Raw genomic sequence first — 25,000 nt, 5'->3', positions numbered from 1 at the left:
TCACTATTTCAGTATGTCACAGCAAATCTTTGTTGAAGATATCCCATGGATGTGATTGCAGGATATTTGTTTGATCCATCAAGACATTCAATTATAACCATATCATCCGGATGGACAAAAAATGCTAATGATCGCCGCACAATTCTCTGCTTCAAGTCCTCCTTTGGAATAAGAACTCTGTGCTTCTAAAATGCAATAATTTTAAGATTAATTGGAATGGAGTGAGTGATCAAGTGCCTCCTAAACCTCATGGCATGACCAGGTCATCCATGAGAAAAAAAGGAAACTTACTACATTCGAACCCCCGATTGCAACCACTTTTCAAAAATATCAAACATTTCCAAGTAAAATCACTGTTTAGAACCTCTGGTAAGCGACCATCTCTCATAAGCAACCACAACCACTATTAGAGCTAACAGTTTGTTATATTTTTGTTTTTAATCTCCCGTTAGCGACCACTTGACAGGCAATAGAGTGGGAATGGATAATAAGGCTTCGTAACATTATCACATTCCTGGGCAGTACAAGAGGGGGAAATTTGTCAATGGGAAGCACCAGATTTTTTCTGGAAATTGACTTTTTACATGAATAAAACAAATAATTAAAAATTTAAAGGAAAAATGCACCTACACTGTATTCTATCAGTCTTAAAAGAGAAGGCCTTAAATGTTCTAAAACTACAGAAAATTATAGCTGATTTCCTGACTGACCGTTCTCCCAAGAACAGTCATCAGTTTAGCGGAACCACAGTTTGAAAATCGAACTACAGTACTGATTCAGGGCAGTCAACAATCATTCCCTAATTTTGATTTTTTATTTCAGCCAAGGTATTGATATCTTGTTATCTCCATAAATTGTGTATTCACATGGGAATAAAGATTTTTGTGACTTCTAAAAGTTGTTACATGGGTTTAGATGGGCATTGGCGGATGGGGTAACTCTCTGCAGTTACCACATGCTAATAAGGCAAAATTTTGACTTAATATGGTCTAAGCTCTCGTAAATGGGAGGCGCGGTGGCCTCATGGTTAGTGCGCTCGACTCCGGATCGAGTGGTCCGGGTTCAGGTCCTGGCCGGGGACATTGTGTTGTGTTCTTGGGCAAGACACTTTACTCTCACGGTGCCTCTCTCCACCCAGGTTTATAAATGGGTACCGGGGAATTTAATGCCGGGGGTAACCCTGCGATGGACTAGCATCCCATCCAGGGGGGAGTGTAAATACTCCTAGTCGCTTCATGCTACAGAAACCGGAGATAAGCGCCGGCCTGATGGGCCTTCCAGGCTCGTAGCAGACTTAACCTCTCGTAAGCAACCACCTGGGCTTGAAATTTTGGGAGGTCGCTTACAGAAGGTTCAACTGTATACCCCATGAATGTATGGGAAATAAGTAATATTGATAGAGCCAGAGAACCTTCTCTAGCACTGCTTGATTTGTACAATTTTTTGCCAATGGAGGCCCTTGCTCGGTATATAGTTTTTTTACCATGGATAGGTACTGACAGTACTTCCCAATTTTGATTGTTGTTTACAACAGGATGAACTGTGACTACAGGTAATAGCCTCTTACCGTAGATATCAGTTTATCAGCTGTCCATCTTTGCATGAGATCTCCAATATTGACCAACACCGTTCCAGCAATAGGTTTAGCTGGTGTGTACTCTCCATTTACAGGAAGAACCTGCAGTGACATCATAACCTCATATCATCATTATAAACCAATTGCAATTTTGAGATGCCAGTACTGCACTATGATATATCGGCAGTTGGAAAAAATGTAATCTCATATTGGGCGGAGCTGCAAAGCAATGCCCCCAATAGAATACCGTAGTGGCGTCTCATTATTGTATTGTGATCCATCCATAATGAAGGGACCAACTGAAAAGGGGCGGGGTGGGACCTACAAACAAATGGAATGGAAAAAAGGGAGCAAGGGTGGGGACAGAAAGAAGGCTTTTGTGTGGAGGGGCAAGAGAGTGAACTAAGAAGAAGGTATCAGGAATCTGGGGGGGAGTGCTCAGGTAGGCAGTATAAACCAGCAAAAGCTTAGGGGAAAAGAGATTATGGTGCTCACCTCTAAGCCACCCACATCATCTTGAAACAGCAGTGTAATAGAGCCATAGTCACTATGCTCCCCACACCGCACTTGATTGGGTTTGACATCCCAGTTCTCAGGAAGAGGTGGGTAATACAACAGTCGTAACGCAGTGGCATTTTCTGGACCTCCAATACCACTGTGCACTTGACTGAGCCACTTTGGGTCCTGTGAGAAAATTAACAGATTAATAATAATAATAATAATAATAATAATAATAATAATAATAATAGTAATAATATTCACTTTATTTGAGTCTCAAGGTTATTTAGCCGAGCACAAGTGCTCCACTAATATTGAGAAAACTACAAATCAAGAACCCCAAGAATTAACATCATTTCCTAGAATAGTGACCAAAAAGATCATCATGATATTCATAAGTTTCATAATTATACATGCAGCTTGTGTTTGATTTCATTTTATAAAAATAATAATTATTAGGATAGCACGCACACTCTCATACTCATTCGTCAATAGCTGTGTTTTAGATGAGAGTGTGGAAACATGGCTGTGACATATGCATTGTCAGATGCGTGTTTTGATTGGCTGGTAGGAAATATGAGCATGTATCAAGAAAATCTGTTTCAATCAAGAAGTAAAAAACCCGCAGTTTCCTTCATTTGTTGAATCTTTGAGGAATATTTTATAAAAGCAATAGAGGACTTTTTTCCCGTGTTTCCATAGCTTCATCTAAACATGAGGGGGAGTTGGGAGAATTCTCGACAGTTATGCAAACCCTTGACTGCATCTCAGGTTTGCATAACTGTCTATTCTCCCAACTCCCCTTCGTGTTTAGATGAGGCTATGGAAACATGGAAAACGTCCTCTATTGCTTAATTAGTAAATAAATAAATTATTATTGATTTGATTCCTATGTTCAATGTCCCCAATTATTAGTGGCCCAGCGTTAGAAGACTTGCCACTTGATAAATAAAGTTCATTACAATGTATTAATATCATTATATTGCTCTGTCCATGAGGTCTCGATTTAAGGATTTCGTTCTGATATTTCTTTTTGTGGGATCAAAACCAGAGATTTTACACTTGTCCACTACAAGGCAACGGGACATCACCTTCCACTTGGGACAAGGCAACAGTCTTCAATGTACTCAGGTGACTGGAAATGAGTTTATATGTAACTCTGCAGCAATCCCAGTAAATAATACAGATTTTCAACTTTATTTCTATTTTTGTTATTTTTAAATAGTGGCATTATTCTCTTAAACTGTAAAATACACACATAAAGTACCGGTAGTCTCTGCGCCAAAAAAAGTCCATTTCGAAGTTCAAAATTTTGAGTAGGTAGTTTCCATGTTTTTAAGTTCACTTTTGGCTGCCTGTTTTCATATCATAACTTTTATTGCCTTCAAAATGCAGTCTCAAACAACCTAATTTTCAAAATTTGCTGGGGGAGTACTCAGAGCTCAACTCTGGCACTTGATTGGTCTGTCTCCCCATTGCATCGCACACTTCTGCAAAAAAAAACCTGCCTACAGGCCTCAATGTTGATATACAGTGTCTCATTCATGGCAAAGCAGTTGAAATTGAATACCTTAAGCTTGAGTCCTATTCCAATAACACAGAGAATTCTATTTGCCAGATATGTACACCTCTTGAAAAATGACGCGACCACATGCTTAAACTCTGGAGCTTCTTGTTCGGGCCATTTCTGTAAAGAAATTATTATTATTATTATTATTATTGTTGTTGTTATTATTATTATTAAATCCATTTGGTAATTGATCAGGTTTTTAAAGGTCGTTGGAATTAAATATCCATATAACTAACAAATAAGCAAGAAATAGCTTTTAAGTGTAGCTAAGACACTCACAGTTCATATTATGATCCATTTCGTATATCATTTCATCATTAAAATAGCTTTTATCACATGTTTTTACAGAAAGCCAAGATTTTTCTTAAACATTAAGCTACTGTTATTACTTGTAATCATTTGAAACTACAAGCACCAGTACAAAAGAAAACAGTACGAACCTTTGTTTCATCATAAAGCTCGCACACATTAAATGCTTCCTTCAAATCTCCAGGCCGAGATGGATTTAAACTGAGGAAAAGATCAACTTCTGAAAAAGTTGAAAAAAGTCCTTCCCCTTGATGCCCCATTTAGTAGGCTTTAATAATCAATTTCCAGGTCATATAGCATGTCTTGTGGGGTACAATGTCATTGGTTTAATTAATACCCAACCTAAAAACATAGAACTACCTGTAAACATTAGAAGTAACAGTTGCTACTGTCAGTACCAAAACAATAGCCAGTTATCAAGAGATGCCACAATCATTTTTTTTTGAGAAGTAGAAAAATCAAGAAAACTTATCTTTAAAAAACATTACATTACATTGTCTTGGCAGACAAGGCATTTCTTCCAAATAATGTCTAGAATTCAAGTCCAAAACTGAGTGTTGTGGGCCCACTGTATAACATATTATGCCAGAGCCCTGGCCATATTGAATTTGTGGAATGCTTTGAGAATACCACTCTGCTCTTGTCTTCTTGTAGAGGCACTGTTTAAAGAATCCAAATAATTGCATATGAGCTCTGTTATATGCCTCGTTCTTCAAGGATGCCACTTCAAGGATGCCACTACAAGACTTAAATAGTAGCCTGGTATTCTAGAATCTCACTAGCAAGGCATTTAACAGTACATACCAATCATAAAAAAAGAACTGGTCAGGTATTCCCGGACTTAGCCAAATTTTCTACTGCGCAACACAGGGGTGACAATGAAAAAGGTAGCAGGGTTGGTGCACTGCTGAGAGCACCTGCCTCCCACCGATGCGACCCAAGTTCGATTCCCAGACCCGACACCATCTCCGGTTTTCCTCCCTCAGCAAAAAACCAGCATACAGCTGATTCTAGCTGGCTGTAAGCTGTGCTCCGAAGTCATGCATAGACCATATAAGGCAGCCAGAGGCACCATAGTATGCTTTTGGTTCAATCTTGTTGAGCTGTGTCAGTGATGTATTTGGTGACAACGATTAGCAAGACACTATTATTATTATTATCATCATCATCATCATCATCATCATCATCATCATCATCATCATCATCATCATCATCATTATTATTACAAAATAATGACTTCATCGGCTGCCAGGGGGTGGCGCTGCAAAGAACAGCTGAGTAGATCGACTTGTCCACAATAGCACTTTTATGCACGTTTCTGGATTGTTTTATGTTCACCTCGCTACTGACCAACTCCTCGCCACGAGAACGCATGTTTTATGAGTCAATGAGCCTAAGCCCTCGTTTCAGTGATTAGGCCTAGGCACTCTCTGGAATTTTAGCTTTCATTTTATGGTTTAATTAACTGCACTAACTCATTGACTCATTAACTCATAATTGACTCATAAACACTCCCTCGCCACAGATTCCCTCACGACGTTGGTGAAATGATTCGAACCACTCTCACCTTTCTCTCCCGAGTGATACCCATCCGAAATTGCTCCCATCAGTGGGTCTGGTATATTCCTTTTTTACATCTACAGGGAGGGTGAAAAACCCGTCACCAGCTTTACGAACTTCTGAAATCTGAAATTCAACAGTTGTAAACATGTATCGACCTGTGCAGTGCTACAATTGTAGTGTTGCAAAACGACTTTACAGCGATGCGATCAGCCTGAGTAATCAGAGCGTACCTCCTGATTCGATATTCCGTGATTCTTTAAATACACAAACCCGATCGTACTGAATGCTGTGTAGATATTCTCTGCTAGTGTTTTCACCGATTCTTCATCGTGAGAAGGAGGTGTTTCAGAATTTAAACCCATAATTTCAAAATCTACTACTGGGATAGTACCTTCCGCCATCTTGGATCGTACCATGTAACACCAGTTTCGGTGGCCTGGGGCAAGGAACCCACAGGTATCCCAGATTCAACATTGCCGTTATCAGATGAATAAGCCATTCGTAACCGGAGCGATTTTTCAATGTTGCGAGAAATCTTTAATCTCCCTTTTAATCCGTATAAAGTAAAAAATAAGATGCAGCCTCAATTGTTTTTGAGCGAAAGAAGGGAAGACTTTACAATGGGCACGGTTGACGTTCAAAGTCACAAAACGATCAATTGAATGATTGAAGTCATTACAATTGCATACGCCAAAATTCTTTGGGGCTATTAGTTTAAAAACGAAAGATTTGGAATAAAGCAATGCTTACTCCTTTTCACTAATTTTCAATTATTCCAAGTGATACAGTTGACTGTCAATAATAACTATTCTCCTGGATTGAAAAATAATTACTTTTAAATAAAGATTTTGATGTCGTTTCCGGTCGAACGAAAGACCTTTGAGCAAAAGTTTAGAGAAAAAGAAAAAAGGGAAGCTCAGTATAGGTAGGAATGTTTCACACCGGCTATGTGGAAAATGCATCAGAAAATCTGAAGTATTTTTCACACCCAACTTTGTTAAAGCTTTTTAAGTTAGCCGCTTTAATTTGAGTACCCGTGTTTACACAAGAAAACCCGACTGGACTTAAAATCTTTCACCGATCGCGTTAAATTCATTTTTATTGATGATGTTGACACAGCTTGATGTCCTGATGAACTTGACTTGTAAGAGAGAACAATCGTTAGTTTTGGACCAGGAAATGTCTGTCAGTAACTGGACGCTTTTTATAAAGACACGCCAGCTTATGAAGAACAATATTTGAACGAGTTATTTATTACAAAATCTTTTTTAAATGACTTTCTCTTCCACAAGGTATTTTGTTGAACAGGTCACGTTTGTTTCAGTTCAGACAAAATTCGAGACAGTTATTAGAATAATTGCTCTATTCATTGAATAGTGTCATTAACAGTTCAAGGCAAAACTTATGTCGAAATAGGTCGAGCAACTGACTGCATATCACCTAACTGACAATTACTTAACGCAAATCACTTTTGCAGGCGATCAAATCAAACTTACATGCACAAGAGCTTCGTACAAGATTTCTAAAAAAGAGGGAATTTTATGGTCCTAGGCTTGTACCGATATACCAAAGCAAATTTTCTCCTAAGCTGGTTCCCGAAAATACGTTCCTTAAACCTTCAAAGAGAAGGCCTACTTTGATGATTCTAACAGAGCTATAATTAATTGATTGTGAAAGGCATGTAATATGTTGTGTGGAAAATAGCTAATTGATTCAACAGTTTGTTTTTCGTTGGTCGAATTCCGCCTACAACAATAAGTGAACACGCATTTCCGATAAATTTTGACATAGCGGCATCTAAACATCGAACAAAATTCATTTGGCGGGAAACGTTTCCGAGGAAAAAAATTGAAATCATGTCTCTAAAACATTAAACAAGGCTCCTTTTTGGTGATATACTGCTTGCAAGGTCCTCATTAGATCTGATAATGATTCGTTCTCGCTTTAAAGTGTTTCTTGTGATCGCAATTAAAGCAAGATAATTTCCCCAACAGTGTGAACTTTCTAAATGCGTAAATTTTTAATCAACGCAATCAAGCGATGAGTTATTTGGCACCCAAAACAAATTTTATTTAATATCGTAATATAGTTTTATTTGAACGGAACAATAAGCCTTGACTCATAAAGGTTGAACGCACACCCAAAGAGACAGGCTGAATCGATTCTCTTTCAAATTTAGCACATTTCTTTGTATCATATGACCTTCTTTGGAGGGTAGGACGTTTTACTCTCGTTTTTTCGAAAGTAGGTTTTATTAGCTGGTTTAAATGACGCTTTTATAAAATTGTTGACACCTGGTTAATTTAATTCCAGGCTTTTATTCGGTATTTAAGAAATCACATCAACGCAAGCGATTTTAGTACAAAAGCGTGCGGTACTCGAAACTGAGAAAATCCACTTGGAGGCAATTTGCGCGTTCTAGCCGGAGGCGATTTAATCAACCGAAGAAGATGAGAATACCTTGGGTCATCCTTATTTGTTTATGCTTCTCTAGGGAAAGCGAGTCTGTTTGGTGGTGAGTAGAGAACAACCTTGTCGGTCAAGTTATTACTGAGTCTTTCAAATTAACGAACTGCTATGAGATTAAGAAAACTACATAAAACTCTTCTTACGTTTCTAACAGGACGTTAGGAACGCACACAGCTCTGTCCTCCGACCCTGCCAAGGAAGCTGCTCTTTTATGCTTCACAACTCCGCAACTCAACACAAAACAGCGGGAAATTTGTCGCAAACATCCCACCTTGATGGCTAGCGTCGCAAAGGGAGCGAAAGACGCAGTCGAAGAATGTCAGGTACAATTTGAACGGAGGCGTTGGAATTGTTCAGCTGTACCTGAGTCGGGGACATTGTTCGACCCCATTCTTAAGAGAGGTAAGGGTTGCATGGGGTGCGGGAAGTTACGAGTCAGTCGAGTCGAATTACGCTAGCTTCTAAGTTGACAAGTTTAAGATCTGTTTACTTAAGTCGATAGCTTTCGTTTTTTCAGCACACAAGTTTATTTGTCAGCTTAAGAAAGTTATCTTGACCAAAGTTCATTTGGAGATCGCACACAGAGTCGCTAACAGCACTGCAATGCCAACGTGCGAGGTCGTTGATCCGGCAGGTCACTACAAAATGCTCCTTCAGAATGAATCCACAGCTCCATCATAGCGCTATGCCTCTGATCTTTTGTTGCTTTCTGTGCGTTTGAAAAAAAAACATAATTGAGGAATTTATTGATTATTTAAAGAAGGAAAAGTGCTATACTTTGACTAGCATGAATGAGAGCACGAATTTCCTGAATTATTCTCGTTTTTATTGTTTCGTAAACCGAGCAGACGCGGGAACGATTATTAGCGGAAGTTAACAAATTAACTTTTTCTGACCTTTTTCTTACCTCCCTTGAGCAAGTTGTAGACGAAGAAAAAAAGTCTTGTCACAAACGTAAACAAATTTGTGGACTGATGACTTAACTGTCTTTTGGCAACTGATTTCGTTCAGACATCGTTGGAGATTTTTTGTTTTCATTGCCATTAAATTTTCCAATAAAATACCTCAACATTTTTAGTCCCAGATAACCATCACACAGTTTACACAACCCAGTGATAAAAATGAATAATAAAAAAGTGTTTTAAATAGATAAAAGCGTTTCCTTGGAAGGTACAGGCGTCTGGAATTAGAATTTTAAGACGTGTTTCGGTTGCCTCTTGCGCGCAGTTTTACTTTTCGTAAATAACGTGATCTGATGTTCTCTAGGAAGCGGTCCAATTATCGTCTATGTCACGGCGCTCTTTTTCGTGATATAAGGAAGTTATTACTCAGTTATTACCTATTTAAAATAATTTTTTAAACTAGGCAGTAAGGGATTTTTTAAAGAAGCTACACAATGAGCTTGTTCTGAAGAACTGTTGCATCGCAATATTTCATTACCCAACTGTTAAATACAGCCGGAGACACTTCTTGTCAAGAAATTGAAACCGCGGTTCTCTTTGAAGGAGTATGTTTCAGTTGCATCTTTCTCGTTTTCCATTACTACACTCGTTCCTCGGTCCTCCAATAGAGGAATAAAATTGGAGTAAGCGCATCTGGCTGTTGAATAAGGGATTCAGCTTATCTCAACGAGTACGTACTGCCTCCCTCTCAGGATATGGAGTATGGAAGGATTCCGCTTAACTTGACTTAACAAGGGCCGTCCTAAAATAATCCTTTCAAATTCATAACATGAAAAGAATTCGCAGCATTCCTGAAAGCTTACCGGATTTTCTCAAATTAATCAAGTCAACAATAATTATTCATCGGAACAAATTGCATACGTCTTTAAGCCAAAATATTTGAGAAGCATTTCCATTTTCGGTTTTGTCAACTGTCACGATCAAGGCACAATTAGGAAAAGAGGGGGATTCTGCTTTCCATGGCTAATTATAAACTTTCCATCTGACCATTCAGGATCTTCGCACGGGCCGAAAAGTTAGAATGGGTTTTTTACTTTGCTAATTATAGAGCGAGTTTCAATCGAGTGTCGTAAAACCAAAACCAAAGTAATTACTTTGGCCAATCACAGAGGATGGAGACAATCCAGTAAACCAATCAAAACTCGAAGTAATTACTCGTAGCCGACACAAAGCGCGGGAAAATGTGCACGCGCGAGCCACGATTGGTTTTGGTTTCACTTCTGATTGGTTTCGTAATTTTGCAATAAATGTATTGACTGTATTGGATTCACCGTTTTCTTCTTCTGTAGCGATATATCGATAAATATGTGCAAAATAAACTTTGTATTACCTTACCGGTGTAATGTCGTTCTTTCGCCTTCCGAGTGGTCGACATGCGTAACACTTTTCACGTGTGCCAGCCAAGTGCCAGCCTCAAACGGCGTCCAATCAGAAAGAGGCAATCAGCAGGCTGGCACACATGAAAAGTGTTACGTCTTTCGACCACTCGGAAGGTATGGGATTTTGATTTTCTTCGAGGGCTAGCTCCGGGCCCTTTGGATGAACTTTCGATCGAGAAGAAGAGTGAATCTTTCAGCCATTCTCCTGGGATGTTTGAAAGCGGGGCGATGCGACTTTTTTGTCCTTCTATTGAGAGGCACAGTAAACAGCGAACTCGAAATCTTCAAAATCGCTCAAAAAGTACCACTTCTGATGCCAAAGAACGACATTACACCGCAGGTAAGGTAAGACAACGATTATTTAGCGTTAGTCCATGCACATATTCATGGATGTATCGCTGCTATACAGAAAAAGCAAACGGTGAATCCAATAAATTAATAATTTTATTACAAAATTACAAACAGTTATAGAGACAGATTTTTGCGGGCTTCCCTGTGTTTTAACCAATATTATGTAATTCTCAACCTCGGATAATGCATTTTGCGTGGTCTGATTGGTTCACTCAATCTCGGTTGTCAGCTCATATACCTTAGTTTGACCTTATATGGTAAATGATTGCGTTAAGCGTTGCTAAACTAAAAAAAATTTCGCCGGAAAATATATTTTCTATTTGCATTTGCTAACTTTATTTTTGCCTTTTCTGTCCGACTAGTTGGGTGATACTAAAACAATTAGACCCTTCGCCCTCAAGGCCCATGGGTTTTAAGTGATGGAACTATGCCGTTGTTTTGTTTTCTTTGATCTTGAAAGTATGTCTTAAGATCAGTTTTTCAAATTAAGCGGCAAATCTCAGTTTCAAGAATTGTTTTTCGGGTTTGAAGCTTTCGAGAAACAAGCTCCAGGCTTTTAAGCGCCACTCAAAAAAGTTCTGACACACTTTTGTTGCTCGGAAATGTGATTGTTGCCAAGTTACTACAGTAACATGAATTGATCTTAAGTTGAGATGACACTCTCGTTATCGTGGTCTAAGGTCCCTAATTTTGTAAGAATGTTGAGTTCACCTTTAATTGCGTGTGTTAATTTTGCGTGAGTTGAAATTTTCTGTTCGTATCCAAGGGGTCGTTCTTTCCTCTTCAGAAGGGACGTAGTTCTCAACCGTGAACTTCCATACCTTTCTTCCTCGCTTTTTTTGGTTTTTTTGATCAATGCTTTGATTTAGTTTTTTAAATAAACGTTACAATTAGAATGGCATTGAGAAACTGAAATCTTATATTTCCTTTACAGCAAGCCGTGAGGCAGCATATCTACACGCCATTACAGCAGCTGGCGTTTCTCACGCGATAACCGCTTCGTGTAGCCAGGGCAACACTAAAAGTTGTGATTGTGATCGGTCCGTGACTGGTGATACACCGAAAGGCTGGACATGGTCCGGTTGTAGTAGCAATGTTAAGTTTGGAACTTGGTTTTCAGAACAGTTTACTGATGCAAGGGCGAGAGGCAACAGCCCCCGAGCTGTTATGAACAGACATAACGGCCGAGCAGGACGAAAGGTATTCTCACCTGTTGCAAACAGACGATCTGTACCTCCATAGCACAGAAAACGGTCAATGCACTTCTTCTTCTTTTTTTGTTTCAACAGGCGCTTTCGAGACTATTATGGCGCAAATGTAAATGTCACGGATTATCAGGATCATGTACCATGAAAACCTGTTGGATGCAACAGCCATCTTTTCGTCAGGTAGGCGACCATCTCAGAAGAAAGTACGAAAGCGCTTCGGAAATGGTTGTCAGACTTAACAGAAGGGGGAAAGAACGTCTCAAGCCGAGACATAATCACTTGAAGCGCCCATCAGAGTCGGATCTGCTGTATTATGAATCGTCACCGAATTATTGCGACGCAGACCCGAGCGAGGGATCCCTCGGGACTTCGGGACGTGTATGTAACATATCATCTTCTGGAATCGATGGCTGCGAGTTGCTGTGCTGCGGACGCGGACATAATATTCAACAGGTCAAGGTTACAAGAAATTGCAACTGTATATTTCTCTGGTGCTGCCACGTTAAGTGCCAAAAGTGCAAAGAGATTGTAAACAGGTACACTTGTAAGTGAATGAACTTTGCTTTTTGCTCGTCACAGAACTGCATGAACAAAAAGACTCTAAGAACACAGACAAGACACAGGGTATTGACCGAATGCATAAATGGCGGCCAAAAATGTATTCTTTTGTTTATGTGCTAATGAGACTCACTAGCCTCGCTCTCAAGCAACATTTCTTTTGTAGTTTGTCCATGCAAACGAGGCTAGTTAGACTAATTAGCACATAAACAAAAGAAAATTTTTTTGGCTGCCATTTATGCATTCGGTCTATAGAACACAATCGCGTGTTTTGCAAAATACAAGTCTTTTTGTATTTCAGAGGGCAAAGGTCTCAATGATAAGCTCGTTATTTCCGTCCACAAAATTGCGACTCTATGTATGTTTGTAAAATACAGAAACATCCCTCAGAACAAGGTTTCTCGTATGCGCGAAAGTATTTGGTTCTTTGAAACGCTGCGATGGTTCAAACTGAGTTACTAACGGAATGACTTACAGTTCGTGAGATGCGTGATCTCTTTGACAGCAAGTCGTGGATTGTACAGCAGGGTCTCCTTTTACCCCACTATTTCTTTTTTCTACCCATATCCCCCATGGGAATACTAATGTTCAGAATTTCTAACAATCTCGTTCCCAGGGCTTTTCCCCGCCCTACCCTAGTCTATTTTAAGGAAACGACATTCAAGTTTAATACTGACTTTCTGTAATCTCTGCCTCAAGTTATCTCCAATGATCATTTTAACAAATCGAATGGTTCAGCGTTGTCGGTACTTTGACAACGATATTCATGGTCTATTCCAGGTTCTCGGTGGGTCGAGACGAGCGAAATTGTGGCGAGGGTGAGAAAAAGTCGAGTGAGGACTTCCCAAGCTCTCGGCCAAATATTCATTTTTCGGACAATCTCTCATTCGCGTACATTGTCAGCCGGCATACCAGCGCCTAAAGGGCACAACGACTGCTGTGTGTCCTGGCAATGACGGCGAGGCTGTCAGTGTTTGACACAGGTTTACCCGCTTTTATCATATTTTGACGAGGACAGGTTCTAGCCAATGGCGGACAATCTCACCACAGGCGCCCCAAGCTCAACGTGAGGGAAAGCCAACAAAAATAATTATAAGGATTTGTATGGGAATCCCGATAAACGACCTGAGGAGATAATTTTACAAAAAATTCTCAATTAAAAAGCCTAACCTTATTGCTATTGTGGGTCACTTCTTTCCTGTGTGGTTTTTTCCCAGATTCGATGCGAATTGAGCAATTATTAGTTGCTCGGTTGTCAACGGGTTAAACTGATGATAAAATACCAAGGCTGATTCTGAGGAGCGAGCCCCACCAAATTGAGTCAAATATTCCTGGATAAAATGTTCCCACGGTTACAATTCAATTCCACCGTAGAATTCAAGGGCAAAAAGGGTTTTCATTCATTTCACTCCGCTAGCCGCGCAATCGAAGCCCTGCCATCCTCGTACACTTTGAACACGAGGAGGCGAGCGTTGGCAACGAGTCTTTGTCATCTCTAATGAAAATACCAAGCCGAACTCAACGTGTCGTGTTCAAAGTGTAAGAGGGTCTTTTCCATCGTTTTATCGTTTCGTTTGGGACACTAACAGCCCCCAGAGGGCACTGGCAGGTCTTCGATTGTGCAGCAAGCGGATTGAAATGAAAGAAAAACCTGTGCCCTTGAATTCTACGGTGGAACTGTAACCGTGGGAACATTTTCTTTAGGAATATTCGACTCAATTTGCACTGACGATAACCATGTCTTTGAAAAATTCCATTTATCAAATTTAAAATCAAAGCTCCATTTTAACTGTTTCTTTAGCTTGCTTCAGTGTTGCTTGGCCACAAAATTTATTGAAAATGTCTTTTTTGGTTCAAGCTGTCATTCTGCTTTGCTTTTATCTTTCCTTGAATTCTTTTCTTTAAGTTTTTCTTTCTCCTGAGCCACTTTTCTGAGATCTCGCAAGTTGAAATCTCTCTCTATGTTTACCTGTTAAAAAACCGAAAGCATCAGATCAGTTTAAGGAAAAAAATGAAGCAATATTCTTAGTCTTGATGTCATTCTGACATGGCTGACTGACCCATCATCTTCTCTTCTAACCAACCAAAGATTTTTTCACAGTACAGAGAATCTAAAAGCTGACGTTTCGAGCGTTCGCCCTTCGTCATTCGCTCTCACGAAGGCTTAACGCTCGAAACGTCAGCTTTTAAAATCTCTGTACGGGGGCCAATTTACATTATCAACTCCGTTGATAAAACCAATATTTTTGTATACTACTTCCCCACCAACGCAGCACCACAGCTTCTTTAGAAACTACCCCCTTCACAGTGTCTGATATCTTTTTCACTCCCTGGGAGTTTGAAAGTAGATTCCAGAAAAGAAGACGATACCAACCAAATTAATAAATGCCGTTATCTCACGGAATGAGATAAATTTCACGCCTTGGCCTACCATATCGTGTTTGAAAGCTTGTTTGGCTCTGCATACCTGTATATCAAGTAATTTGATCCATAGTTTCGTGGTGATTATATAAGTCAGTATAAATTACCGCGATACGCTGGTTGGGTGAATTCGAGGGATCGATGAATTAAAAAGTTCGAAATATTTTAAGGGTTTAATGAATTCGTAGGTTGGGTGGATTCAAGGGTTCAATGAATTCTGACTTTTGACCAATCTAATTGGGCGAAATCAAGGATTAAGAGAAACTAGACACCTTTGAATTTTGAACCCGATTAAAGCGCATTATTTTAGAACCTAGTGCCTTTCCTCCACCCAAGACAATCCACTGACTTCCCAAAAACACACCTCAGTGAATGTATATGGAGCAACGACACCTCTTCTATCCACCAGTGGTCTACGCTTCGTTTCTCGTCCTCCTTCGTAGAGAATTAAACTGGGAAGCTGCTTAGAAACTACGGAGCCATCAACCTTATGTCTGATGATTAAAAAGACAGGGAGAGAAAGGTATGGAAACACCTATTAAACACATGTTTTCAAGCAGGCTTCCTGTTTATAAAAAGGGTCACATCATTCTTTGATACAGTGCCAAATAATTATTATTAGCCTCTATCAAAAATACCATGATGTTTTTTGTTTTTCCTTCCAAAATTTTGCATAAGCATTGTTTCCAGTTTCTCTTGGGACCATTATAAGTCAAGAGAAAATAAAAACAATGCTTATGCAAAATTTTGGAGGGACAAACAAAGAGTATTATGATATTTTTGATATTGAATAATTGTTGCTGCATTCAGTCGAAATAGAAACTGAGAGAAGCACTGTTAAGATTAACATCTGGTCTTTCATATGTTAGGCAAGATCTCTTGTTGGGTATGATAGCCTTAATGGTATAAGCCCGTCCCCATGGATAACACAAAGAAAGGGCTGGCAGACCATACTTGCCACTTGCGATTGGACAGAACTGACAGTTGAATAAGACGGTTATGATGGAACCAAAAATGCAACAGAAACACCGGATCGAAAAATAAAAGAACCTTTGAAGGATAAAGTATCTTCTTGTTAAATTATTGTTGACGCATAACCCTGTCGACTTCATCTCCTAAAAAGGGGGTAGCAGTATAGACTCCAATGTTAATAACCACCTCACAATAAATCATGTTGTGAAACAAAGGAGATTACTTGATTATTTATGGGTTTCTTACATTTGCATCTGGAAAATCTCTCTATTTGCCCAGAAAATCTTATTTTCCCATCTTCCTATTTACAAGAGCTATTTCTTTCCTTACTTTTCTGCAATTATAGGATACTTTCCAACATCAAGTTTTCCAAATCTGAGGTGACTGTGATTATATCTGCAAAATGAATGAATTAAACACTACTTAAGTCAATTGTTAAATGGTTAAACTATAATAGCAACAATGATATGAACACCTCAACATATACCAGTAATAATAATAATAATCATTATATTGGGTTATGCCAGTTGTGACTCTACATGTCTTCATCATCAACATGTGGTCCCTTGGGGAATAAATGGTTAGTGTCTTATTCCTCCCTTGCATAAAATATCCTTGTTAACTCCTCCATCAAAAAGTACCACTCTATTGCTGGAAAATAATACCTCTCAAAAAGGGAAACCTCAGGTAGATAAGGTTAACTGAATAGAGTGTAATGTGAAGTGCTCGATTTCTATCCCATATGAACCATGTGAGTGTTAGCCCTACTGATGGAAATGGGCCCACACAAGGACAGAGAAAAACTCTGACCAGGGTGGGAATTGAACCCACGACCTTCGGGTTAGATCTCCGCCGCTCTACCGACTGACCTACAACTAACAAGGTCAGACGGGAGCAGGCCGTGGGAACTGAAGATGTTAAAGTCACGGCAATGAACATGTACAAGTACAAGGAAAGGTTACGTTTATACAAATGTTGGCCGTGTAGCACTTATATTTTAAACAGAGTTAACTGAATAGAGTGTAATGTGAAGTGCTCGATTTCTATCCCATATGAATTCCCACCCTGGTCAGAGTTTTTCTCTGTCCTTGTGTGGGCCCATTTTCATCAGTAGGGCTAACGCTCACATGGTTCATATGGGATAGAAATCGAGCACTTCACATTACACTCTATTCAGTTAACTCTGTTTAAAATATAAGGGTTACCAGGAATACAAGACTCAGACTGCATTACTCAGAACAAAAAGAACAAAAGAACAAAAAGTTTGACTTGTTTGCCTACCTCAGAGACAACTCTGCAAATGTTGGAGCAAATCTAACACATGGAGGACACCAAGGAGCATAAAATTCGACCAACCAAGTGACAGAAGGGTCATCACGCAAAGCATCCTTTGAACAAGAATCACATCAGATTTTATTTCCTCTTTGAAAATGCGATTAAAAATGTTAATGCTTTGTTTATAGTGGGAAAGCACTTTGTTGTCAAGCTACCTTGCAAGAAATCCACTAATAAAGGAATACAACTAGGTTATGGTAAGAACCTCCACTGGAAGGAGGCAACTAATAATTATTAGCTATTTACAACGGTCACAAATGGATTCTTCCCACATGCAACAACATGCAAAATTCCCCAACTGGTTGGCTAAGCTGCCTCACTTTAAAGGAATGTACTTGCCAAAATGAAATAGAACAGTCAGATTTAAGTATCTACAGTGGGCCACAATACAATCCAGAAGGCAGATAGCCATGCTAAACGTGCTCTTTAAGGAAATCCATGCCCAAGCAGACTGTACACAAAGCACCAGCCTTTCCTCTTAACCAGGTGTTCATCTCACTTCCCAGCGAAGATCAACAGGATGATCCTAAATCATTTGGGACCTGCCATTGACCCACTCCTGAGGAAAAATCAGAATGGTTTCTGGGAAGATTGATATACAACATCTCAAATACTGGCACCTGGGCACACAATTGAAGAAGCAAAGTGCAGTCATCACATTCATTGATTTTAAAGAAGGCTTTTGACTCAATACATTGAGCAAAGATGATTTGCACAATGGAGGCCTATGGAGTTCCTCCACTTTTGTTAAGAGCTATTACCTCAATGTACAGCAAGACGAGAGCCAAGGTCACCACACTGGATGGAGGGACAGACCGGGTTTAACATCACAACTAATGTTCTACAAGGAAAAACCTTTGCACCCTTTCTGTTTATTATAGACTTTTTTTTAGTCCTTGACTATGCTCTAAGGCAGGCCATCAGTGGTAAGGGGGAGGAACTTGGACCCAGAGAAAATCTTGACATCATCCTGCAGTCACTGAAACTGACCTTGACTTTGTCAATGACATTGTGCCCTTTTGTCAAACAGGGTTGACAGGCACAGAAACTACTCACACTAACAGAGTCCCAGTGCAAGAAAGTAGGCCTACTGCTAAATCCAAAGAAGACATAGGTTATCAAGTATAACTCGAGTGACAATTCTCCACTCAAAACTATGGAAGGAAAAGGCCTTAGAGAAGTTAGGAATTTTAAGTACTTAGGGTTGCTCATTGCCTCAACTGAAAATGATATAAAAGCAAGAAAGGGCAAGGCCTGGAAGATGCTGAACGACATGAAGAAGATCTGGAGTTCTAATATGTCCACGGAAATAAAAATGTGATTCTTCAATACCACTGTTGAATCCATTCTTCTTCATGGTAGTGAAACCTGGACCATGACCCCTACCATCACTAAGTCATTAAACGGTTGCTATACTCTCATGTTTCCTGGCAAAGCCACACTTCCAATGAGGAACTTTATGGAGACCTGTATGGAACGCCAAGGGTTGAGTTATGTTCTCACATGGAAATTTACGACACCACATTTGCGGAAATAGTTCCACACGGCGCATCTAGTGAGATCCAAAAAGCGGCCGATAAAGTAGTGGATTGGTCTAAGGAGCAAAAGAACAAACACAGCTTTGATCCAGTTTCAATTAATGGCAAAGATCTGTCCATGGTTGAGAACGCAAAAATTCTTGGCATCACCATCTCCAACAATCTTAAGTGGAATTACCATGTAGAGCAAGCTATTAAAAAGGCCAACAGGAGACTGTATTTCCTGGTCCAACTGAGAAGGGCTGGTGTTGGGGCCAAAAGTCTAATTAAATTTTACTGCACGGTTATATAACCTGTTCTTGAGTATGGCGCCCAAGTGTTCCATCACAAACGGAACTGGGCTTTGTCCATAATTGCACCTGATCTCTCATAACCAGCTCTGGCTAGATAGTTTTAAATTGGAGAGCTTAAGTGTCCGACGTGAAAAGCTGTGTTGCAAACTATTCAATGAAATATCTGATGAACAACACAATTATTTCCACAGCCTTCTGCCTCCAAAACATCATTCATTATACAATCTTAAGCGGCAAAGAACTTCTAGCCTGCCAGGTTTTAAAACTGAACATTTAAAAAGACATTTATTCCGGCAATGTGCAGCCGTCACAATCCAGCGCTGCCAATTTAACATTACGTATTTACATCATCATCACCATCATCAGTCCTTTTTGAGCCGTGGGAGGCATAAAGCCTCTACAGTCTCTCTCCAGCAGAAGCGGTCTTGTGCCACCTTTCGGATTTCACTCCAGGTCAGGTCAGGTGCATGGACTTGAGTTCTTTCTCCGCTGACCTTTGACAAGTTATTCTTGGCCTTCCCCGTTGTCTTTTCCCCTCTGGTGTCCAGAACAAACTTTCTTTAGCAACATCGCCAGGGCCCTTTCTTAATAAATGCCCAATCCATGTTCACTTCCTGCGGGATAGGTCCACCATGATGTCCTTATGTATTTACACTAGCATTAGCATAATTTTAAATTGTATATAAGCCTTTTTAAATATTTTTTGTACATAGTTATGCACAGCCTTTGGCTGTGATTTAATTTTTATTTCAATAAAGCTATCCATCTCAAGTGTTCAAAAGTAAAATATGGGTTGTACCACTGAATATATGCTGTCACGAGTGTAATGTGTTATAAATGGGTTGAAAATACAAATATGATCCACAGTGAACAAAACATGGGATTCTTAAAACTTGATACATATGTTTTTGCAAGTGTCAAATATAAAGGTTGAGATTATTGATTTTTTTTTTGTACACAAATATACACCATGATAACCAGGCAAAACATTGCTTACATCAAGAGCTGGTCCCCTGAAAAACTGGATTTCATCTGGACCACTGTATGATGGTTCCGGAAATAACAAAAATAAGACTGAAAAATAAAAACAACTTTTATTTGGTAATAATAATAATACTAATTTGAGAAAGTGGTTTACCGGGAGTTACTACATCTGATTGAACTGGAATTCAGAGATGTTGGTAGTCATTTTTTGTTTGATAAAATTCTATCCAGAAGTTAGTACAGCAAGTTCTTTCTATTAATGTTCAATATTTTCAAGATGGTACATGCAGAGTTCTTTTTATCCTTCTAGACAAGTTAGGAGGAAGGAGTAATCTAACATGTAGCATAAATGAATGGATCGTAGGCTCCTAGGATATATCACGAGGTTCCTTCACCAAATCATTGAACAATAAACTAAACAAACACTAAGAAACTCATGACAAACAAGTAATGAAAATAATGCTTACTCTCATCTGAGAAAATTCTATTTATTGAGTAGCAGGTTAGGGTAACCCATCCATATGACTGTACGTACGTCCACCCCTCCATGTAAGCCAATGTGACCAGTATCACATGCTCAAGTTGTTTTTTTTGCATTGACCACTAACTAGGTACTGGGTTTTGATTGCATAGCCGGCTCAAGTCAGGTTAACTTATTGTAAGAATAAAATAACCTGTGAGCTCCACTCTTAGGCTTGGCTAAATCTATACATTATATAAGAGAAAGTTAACTGATAATATTACTTACCTAAGCAAAAGATAAGATAAATTAGACCAAGTCTGAGATCAGATCTTGCAAAGAGAACAAAATTTGCAATTTTGCTGAACATAAATATCATGGAGACCACCTCTTGCCATGTCGCTGAAACACAAGGAAGTGCTGAGAATTTAGCTTTCCGAGGAACAAAACACAGAGTAGGAAGATCGTAAAACACCTTTGCTCTAACAATCTCTCTTGAAATGTCTGCATAAAATATCCAATTAGAGTCACCATGAAATCCTCATAAAAGAGGCCAGGTAAGCCATCTTCAGCTTACAATAATTGCAGGAGTTTCATTCACCTGGCCACGGTTGTTCAAAAGGTGGATAACGCTATCCACCGGATAAATCACTATCCAGTGGATAAACACTAGCAAAATCAATTGAGTTATCGAATGGATAGTGATTTATCCAGTGAATAGCACTATCCACCCTTCGAACAACTGGGGCCTGTTGTTTAGTTGTCATTTACTGTCCCATACTGTTTTGGATGGATGTCATTTTGCACATTTTAATTAAATAATATAAGCAGTTGCAGATGTCTCTCACTATGTGATGTTATCATAGGAATCTTGAAGGAGGGGATGAATCTAGTTAATTATGTAATTATTTAAGGGAAAAATTATTTATAGAATTTTACGCACAAAAAGACTACACCATCTTGTAGCCACTCATCCAGGTAGTCACAATAAAAATATACAGCAGTCAATCACTCATGATGTACTCAAAAGAACAGCGCATTTCTGATTGGTCAATGGCGAATGCATCAATAAGTTATAAAGTGCATAAGAGGTGATAGAGTGCAATATGATTGCAGATAGTTTAATCAAGTGAACCTATGATCCTCATGGTTATGAACGCAATTTTAGCATTGCGTAGAGAAGCCTGAAAAATTCAAGACTTCAAATGGTCACAGGTTCAAACCCTGTTCAACTCCTGAATTACATATCTGCAGTTTGATATGTGATTCATTTCTTATATCATTTTGTTCGTAGATAGTTAAATGTAAAAAACATGGTGACGCTGTTAGGATCTTACATACATACCTGGCTTCCATTTTCTGTTTTTGACTGCCAAAACAATGCCGAGAAATGACAAGAGTTCAAAATCCCGCTACAGGAATAGAGAATGCACTAGAATACATCATATATGATACCAAAAACCTCAAAATTAGCCTTTTTTATACTAGAGACGCATAATTCGTCTGGACGAATTATGCGTCCCTCGTGTCATCCGTCTAGTGTAAAGATGGGATGATCTGTAAAAGATGCATAGTCAGCATCTGGGACGAACTTGAGAAAATCTTTTTTTGTGCATCTTTTAACTTAGTCTAGTATAAAAATGAGCACAAGACGCATTATCCAGCTGGATGAACTTTCCACTAAAGTATGTCTTCGAAGACGCACTAAACTGGATTGTTCGTCCAGATGCATAATACTAGACAAAGTTAACAGACACAGAAAATAGTTTGGGTTAACCCATGTTCGTCCCAGACGAATTACGCTTCTCTAGTATAAAAACGGCCATTAACAATAACTTTTCATTACACTTTAAAACTCACTGTCTGTGTTCCTGTGATTTTCGGCATGATGTGGTTATCAAGATTGGGCTAGTAGCCCTTTGGGGTTAATAACCTTAACATGGTATTTTTTGAGAAAGTATCCTTTACCTATTTGGTAATTCTGGGAAATAGGAAGTGAAAAATTAAAGGTACAAATCTGGAGGTTACTTCGCACCCGTGGTTTGACAACTGGAGCGAAAGTCACCTTTGTAAGCAAATCATCATTACTTGAACCTACAGGTGACTTAGGTAAAGGTAAAGGTAAAGGTAAAGGTACAATGTTATTTAACGTCGGAAGTTCCTTTACTCTCTAGAGAGTACTCTCCCAGGAAGCCGACAGTCCGCTCATTTTACCCCCCTCTTTCCATCAGTGCTCCGTTTTAAGGGTATTTAAAGCTACTTAGGCTATGCTGAAAGGAAAGAAGTCGAAACAAGGATATGAGATCTGGGGATCAAACTCAGGACCTTATGCACCAAGGCCGCGCACTAACCGACTGTGCCACCCTTGCTCCGGATCCTCTACACAACTCGAATTGGCAACTCGACTACAACTCGAATTGGCAAAATAACAGACTTAACTAATAGAAGGTAATGTGAAGTGCTAGTTTTCTACCCACATGGTTCATATAGGGTAGAAAATTAGCACTTCACATTACCCTCTAATAGTTCAATCTGTTGAAATATAAGTGCTACACGTACCCCTTCTCTGTCAAAATAACACTTATCAGCAAGTTACTGCAATAAATACGTCTCACGTGTTAAGACTTAACGTATCGCAATTAAATTGCTAATTAAATTGCTAGTATTCTGCTATACATGTTTCGATCGACCATCGATCATCTTCGTTTGGAGGTGGACGTTACTTACAATCTTATATAAACTTACGTGAAATAGATTTGCAGAATCGATCAAAGTTGTTGTCAGGTTTGTAAGATTACTAGTTTGTTTGCTGTTGATTGCTCCATGACAGTACATGGATGGCTTGAAGCAAGGCGGACTTAGTCAGGACGAAACGTCATCAGTCGATAGGAAACCTTTCACGGCAAAAATAATATTGTACACTCGCTAATCACGGCTACGCTTACCCAAGAAATTTGGCATTCATCATCGGGGAAAAGCCATTCGCAAAACGGTTTAACACTCTTCAAAAACACATATAAGGAGCATGCCACGGAGTTAAGAATGTAGTGAGCACTTAGAAGTGACTTAAACGAAGCCAGTTTCATCGTTTTACGCCCAATTTTTCTTTTGCCAAAGGGATCGTTGCTTCGAAGATCGTTGAGAGATCGATATTACATTGGTGTCGTGACCATTGGTGTCAGTGGTAACTTTCCAAAATTACCGCTGACCTTATCTTTGTGTAACATCAGTGCATATTGCGTGACAATCTCGTTCCGAGGGCTCTCTCTTATTAGAAACAGGATTGTTTTCAGTTTTTTTGGACCATCCAACATTGTTGAACGTAATGGTCTTAACAAAATTATATTTTTGCATATTTCAATATTGATTGTGACTGGGGAGCTTAAGTACATGCGTTTTTGGACGAGGAACGGCAACCGGAAACGAGGCTCATTCCCTTTTCTCTTGTTTTGGTGTTGGCGCAATAATTATTATTTTACCTACTTTAGTATTTTTAAAGACAATTTTCTTTAAAATTGGGGCAGAACAATGCCAAAGAATGTGAATCGTCCACTTCCGGTTGTGGTCGGTGATGAAAATAAAACAATTTTGCTTACTATCCACATCGTTGAAGGAGGTCCTGCACTCGATTTTGACGAGGTTTGATTTTCCACATTTTGTTTCCTTAGACCATAGTTAATCGAGGGACCCCATCTCCATGCATTAACTATGATTAGACTGTCGTTTCATTATGCCCTACTGGAGCCCTACTGTGCCTTCGATTGTACCGCTGGTCACTTTCGTTTTCATGACAACGGAAGAAAGGCGTCAGAGAAAGCCGTTTCTTCCGTGACTACACGCGGCCTCTCAGGTTCTGTAGGGTAAAAACTTTAAGGATTTGTACGGGAATCCCGATGACAGACTCAAAATGATATTTTCACTCAAGAGTTCTCAATAAAAAAGCCGTACCTTTAAGATAATTGAGAACGTTTGCGTAACTATTTTTTTGCGTGTGTTATGACCGAGCCTGGGCTGCCTGTGGACAGCTCTTTAACTTAATATTTTACGCTTGTAAACAACCTAAAGCACGAAGCGAACGTTGCAATTGTACATTATCACGTCACCTTTAGCACAACAAATTGGATCGACCTTATTGTTACTCGAGTTTAGGATCATACAAAACCCTTCGAAGCTGAAATTGTAAGACTGCAATGTCCTGCACGGTCGATTCCCTTCCTCCCGAAGTAGCACTGTACGTACTTTCCTTCTTGGACACCAAAAGCCTGAGTAAAGCTTCCCAGACTTGCAAAAAGTGGTATGACTTCATTTACAATACGGACGATTTATGGATTTCCAAATGTAGAGCGCTTGATTGCGATGAAATCGAGCAAGACATACGACAAGGCTTGTTGTGGCGTGATATTTTTATCAAGAACTATACCACAAACGCAATCAAAAAGAGTTGGCTTGAAGGCAAATGCATGAACGTGAAGTCACCAGATGAACTGCCAAAGAATCTCTTTGGACCATTCAACACTGAGACATGGGGACAGATTTTGGAAGTTGTTCAAAACC

At 39.3% G+C, this 25,000-nt stretch overlaps 3 protein-coding genes across 6 annotated transcripts in view; 1 reads left to right on the top strand and 2 right to left on the bottom strand.

The window, feature by feature from the left end:
* LOC137984575 (uncharacterized) overlaps nt 1-5,944 on the bottom strand; it is a 12,003-nt gene extending 6,059 nt beyond the window's left edge. Inside the window, exons 1-7 of one of the 2 annotated variants that reach the window (XM_068831740.1) lie at nt 5,747-5,943; nt 5,521-5,639; nt 4,085-4,154; nt 3,645-3,761; nt 2,072-2,260; nt 1,568-1,678; nt 1-185 (exon numbers count right to left, since the gene is read on the bottom strand). The exon at nt 1-185 is cut by the window's left edge and continues 2,871 nt beyond it. In XM_068831740.1, the coding sequence (XP_068687841.1) occupies nt 9-185; nt 1,568-1,678; nt 2,072-2,260; nt 3,645-3,761; nt 4,085-4,154; nt 5,521-5,639; nt 5,747-5,932 (969 nt within the window). In that variant the 5' untranslated portion in view covers nt 5,933-5,943 and the 3' untranslated portion in view covers nt 1-8. Of the gene's footprint in view, nt 186-1,567; nt 1,679-2,071; nt 2,261-3,644; nt 3,762-4,084; nt 4,155-5,520; nt 5,640-5,746 lie in introns of both variants that reach the window. The other variant, XM_068831741.1, reaches the window with a different exon arrangement.
* A 1,705-nt stretch (nt 5,945-7,649) lies between these two features.
* LOC137985141 (protein Wnt-3a-like) lies at nt 7,650-14,030 on the top strand. Of its 2 annotated transcripts, XM_068832638.1 has the most exons (5): nt 7,650-7,730; nt 7,830-8,031; nt 8,140-8,387; nt 11,612-11,877; nt 11,967-14,030. In XM_068832638.1, the coding sequence occupies exons 2-5, from the start codon at nt 7,967-7,969 to the stop codon at nt 12,435-12,437; spliced, it is 1,050 nt and encodes a 349-aa protein (XP_068688739.1). In that variant the 5' UTR covers nt 7,650-7,730; nt 7,830-7,966; the 3' UTR covers nt 12,438-14,030. The 2 variants fall into 2 exon arrangements, with proteins under 2 accessions (XP_068688739.1, XP_068688740.1); XM_068832639.1 differs by lacking the exons at nt 7,650-7,730; nt 7,830-8,031; nt 8,140-8,387 and adding an exon at nt 10,392-10,666.
* A 155-nt stretch (nt 14,031-14,185) lies between these two features.
* Nucleotides 14,186-24,184, bottom strand: LOC137985142 (thioredoxin-related transmembrane protein 2-A-like). 2 transcript variants are annotated; one of them, XM_068832641.1, is made up of 8 exons: nt 24,043-24,184; nt 21,792-21,858; nt 20,735-20,848; nt 20,000-20,076; nt 17,118-17,224; nt 16,167-16,232; nt 15,229-15,358; nt 14,186-14,412 (listed from the first exon to the last, which is right to left on the bottom strand). In XM_068832641.1, exons 1-8 carry the CDS (start codon nt 24,049-24,051, stop codon nt 14,305-14,307), a joined length of 678 nt encoding a protein of 225 aa, XP_068688742.1. In that variant the 5' UTR covers nt 24,052-24,184; the 3' UTR covers nt 14,186-14,304. The 2 variants fall into 2 exon arrangements, with proteins under 2 accessions (XP_068688742.1, XP_068688741.1); XM_068832640.1 differs by lacking the exon at nt 24,043-24,184 and adding an exon at nt 23,392-23,632.
* Between the last annotated feature and the right edge of the window lie 816 nt (nt 24,185-25,000).

The sequence above is a fragment of the Montipora foliosa genome, chromosome 14, assembly GCF_036669935.1.
Source record: "Montipora foliosa isolate CH-2021 chromosome 14, ASM3666993v2, whole genome shotgun sequence".
Taxonomy (NCBI): domain Eukaryota; kingdom Metazoa; phylum Cnidaria; class Anthozoa; order Scleractinia; family Acroporidae; genus Montipora; species Montipora foliosa.
Note: the sequence above shows the minus strand (reverse complement) of the source record. Positions and strands in the feature narration are given on the sequence as shown.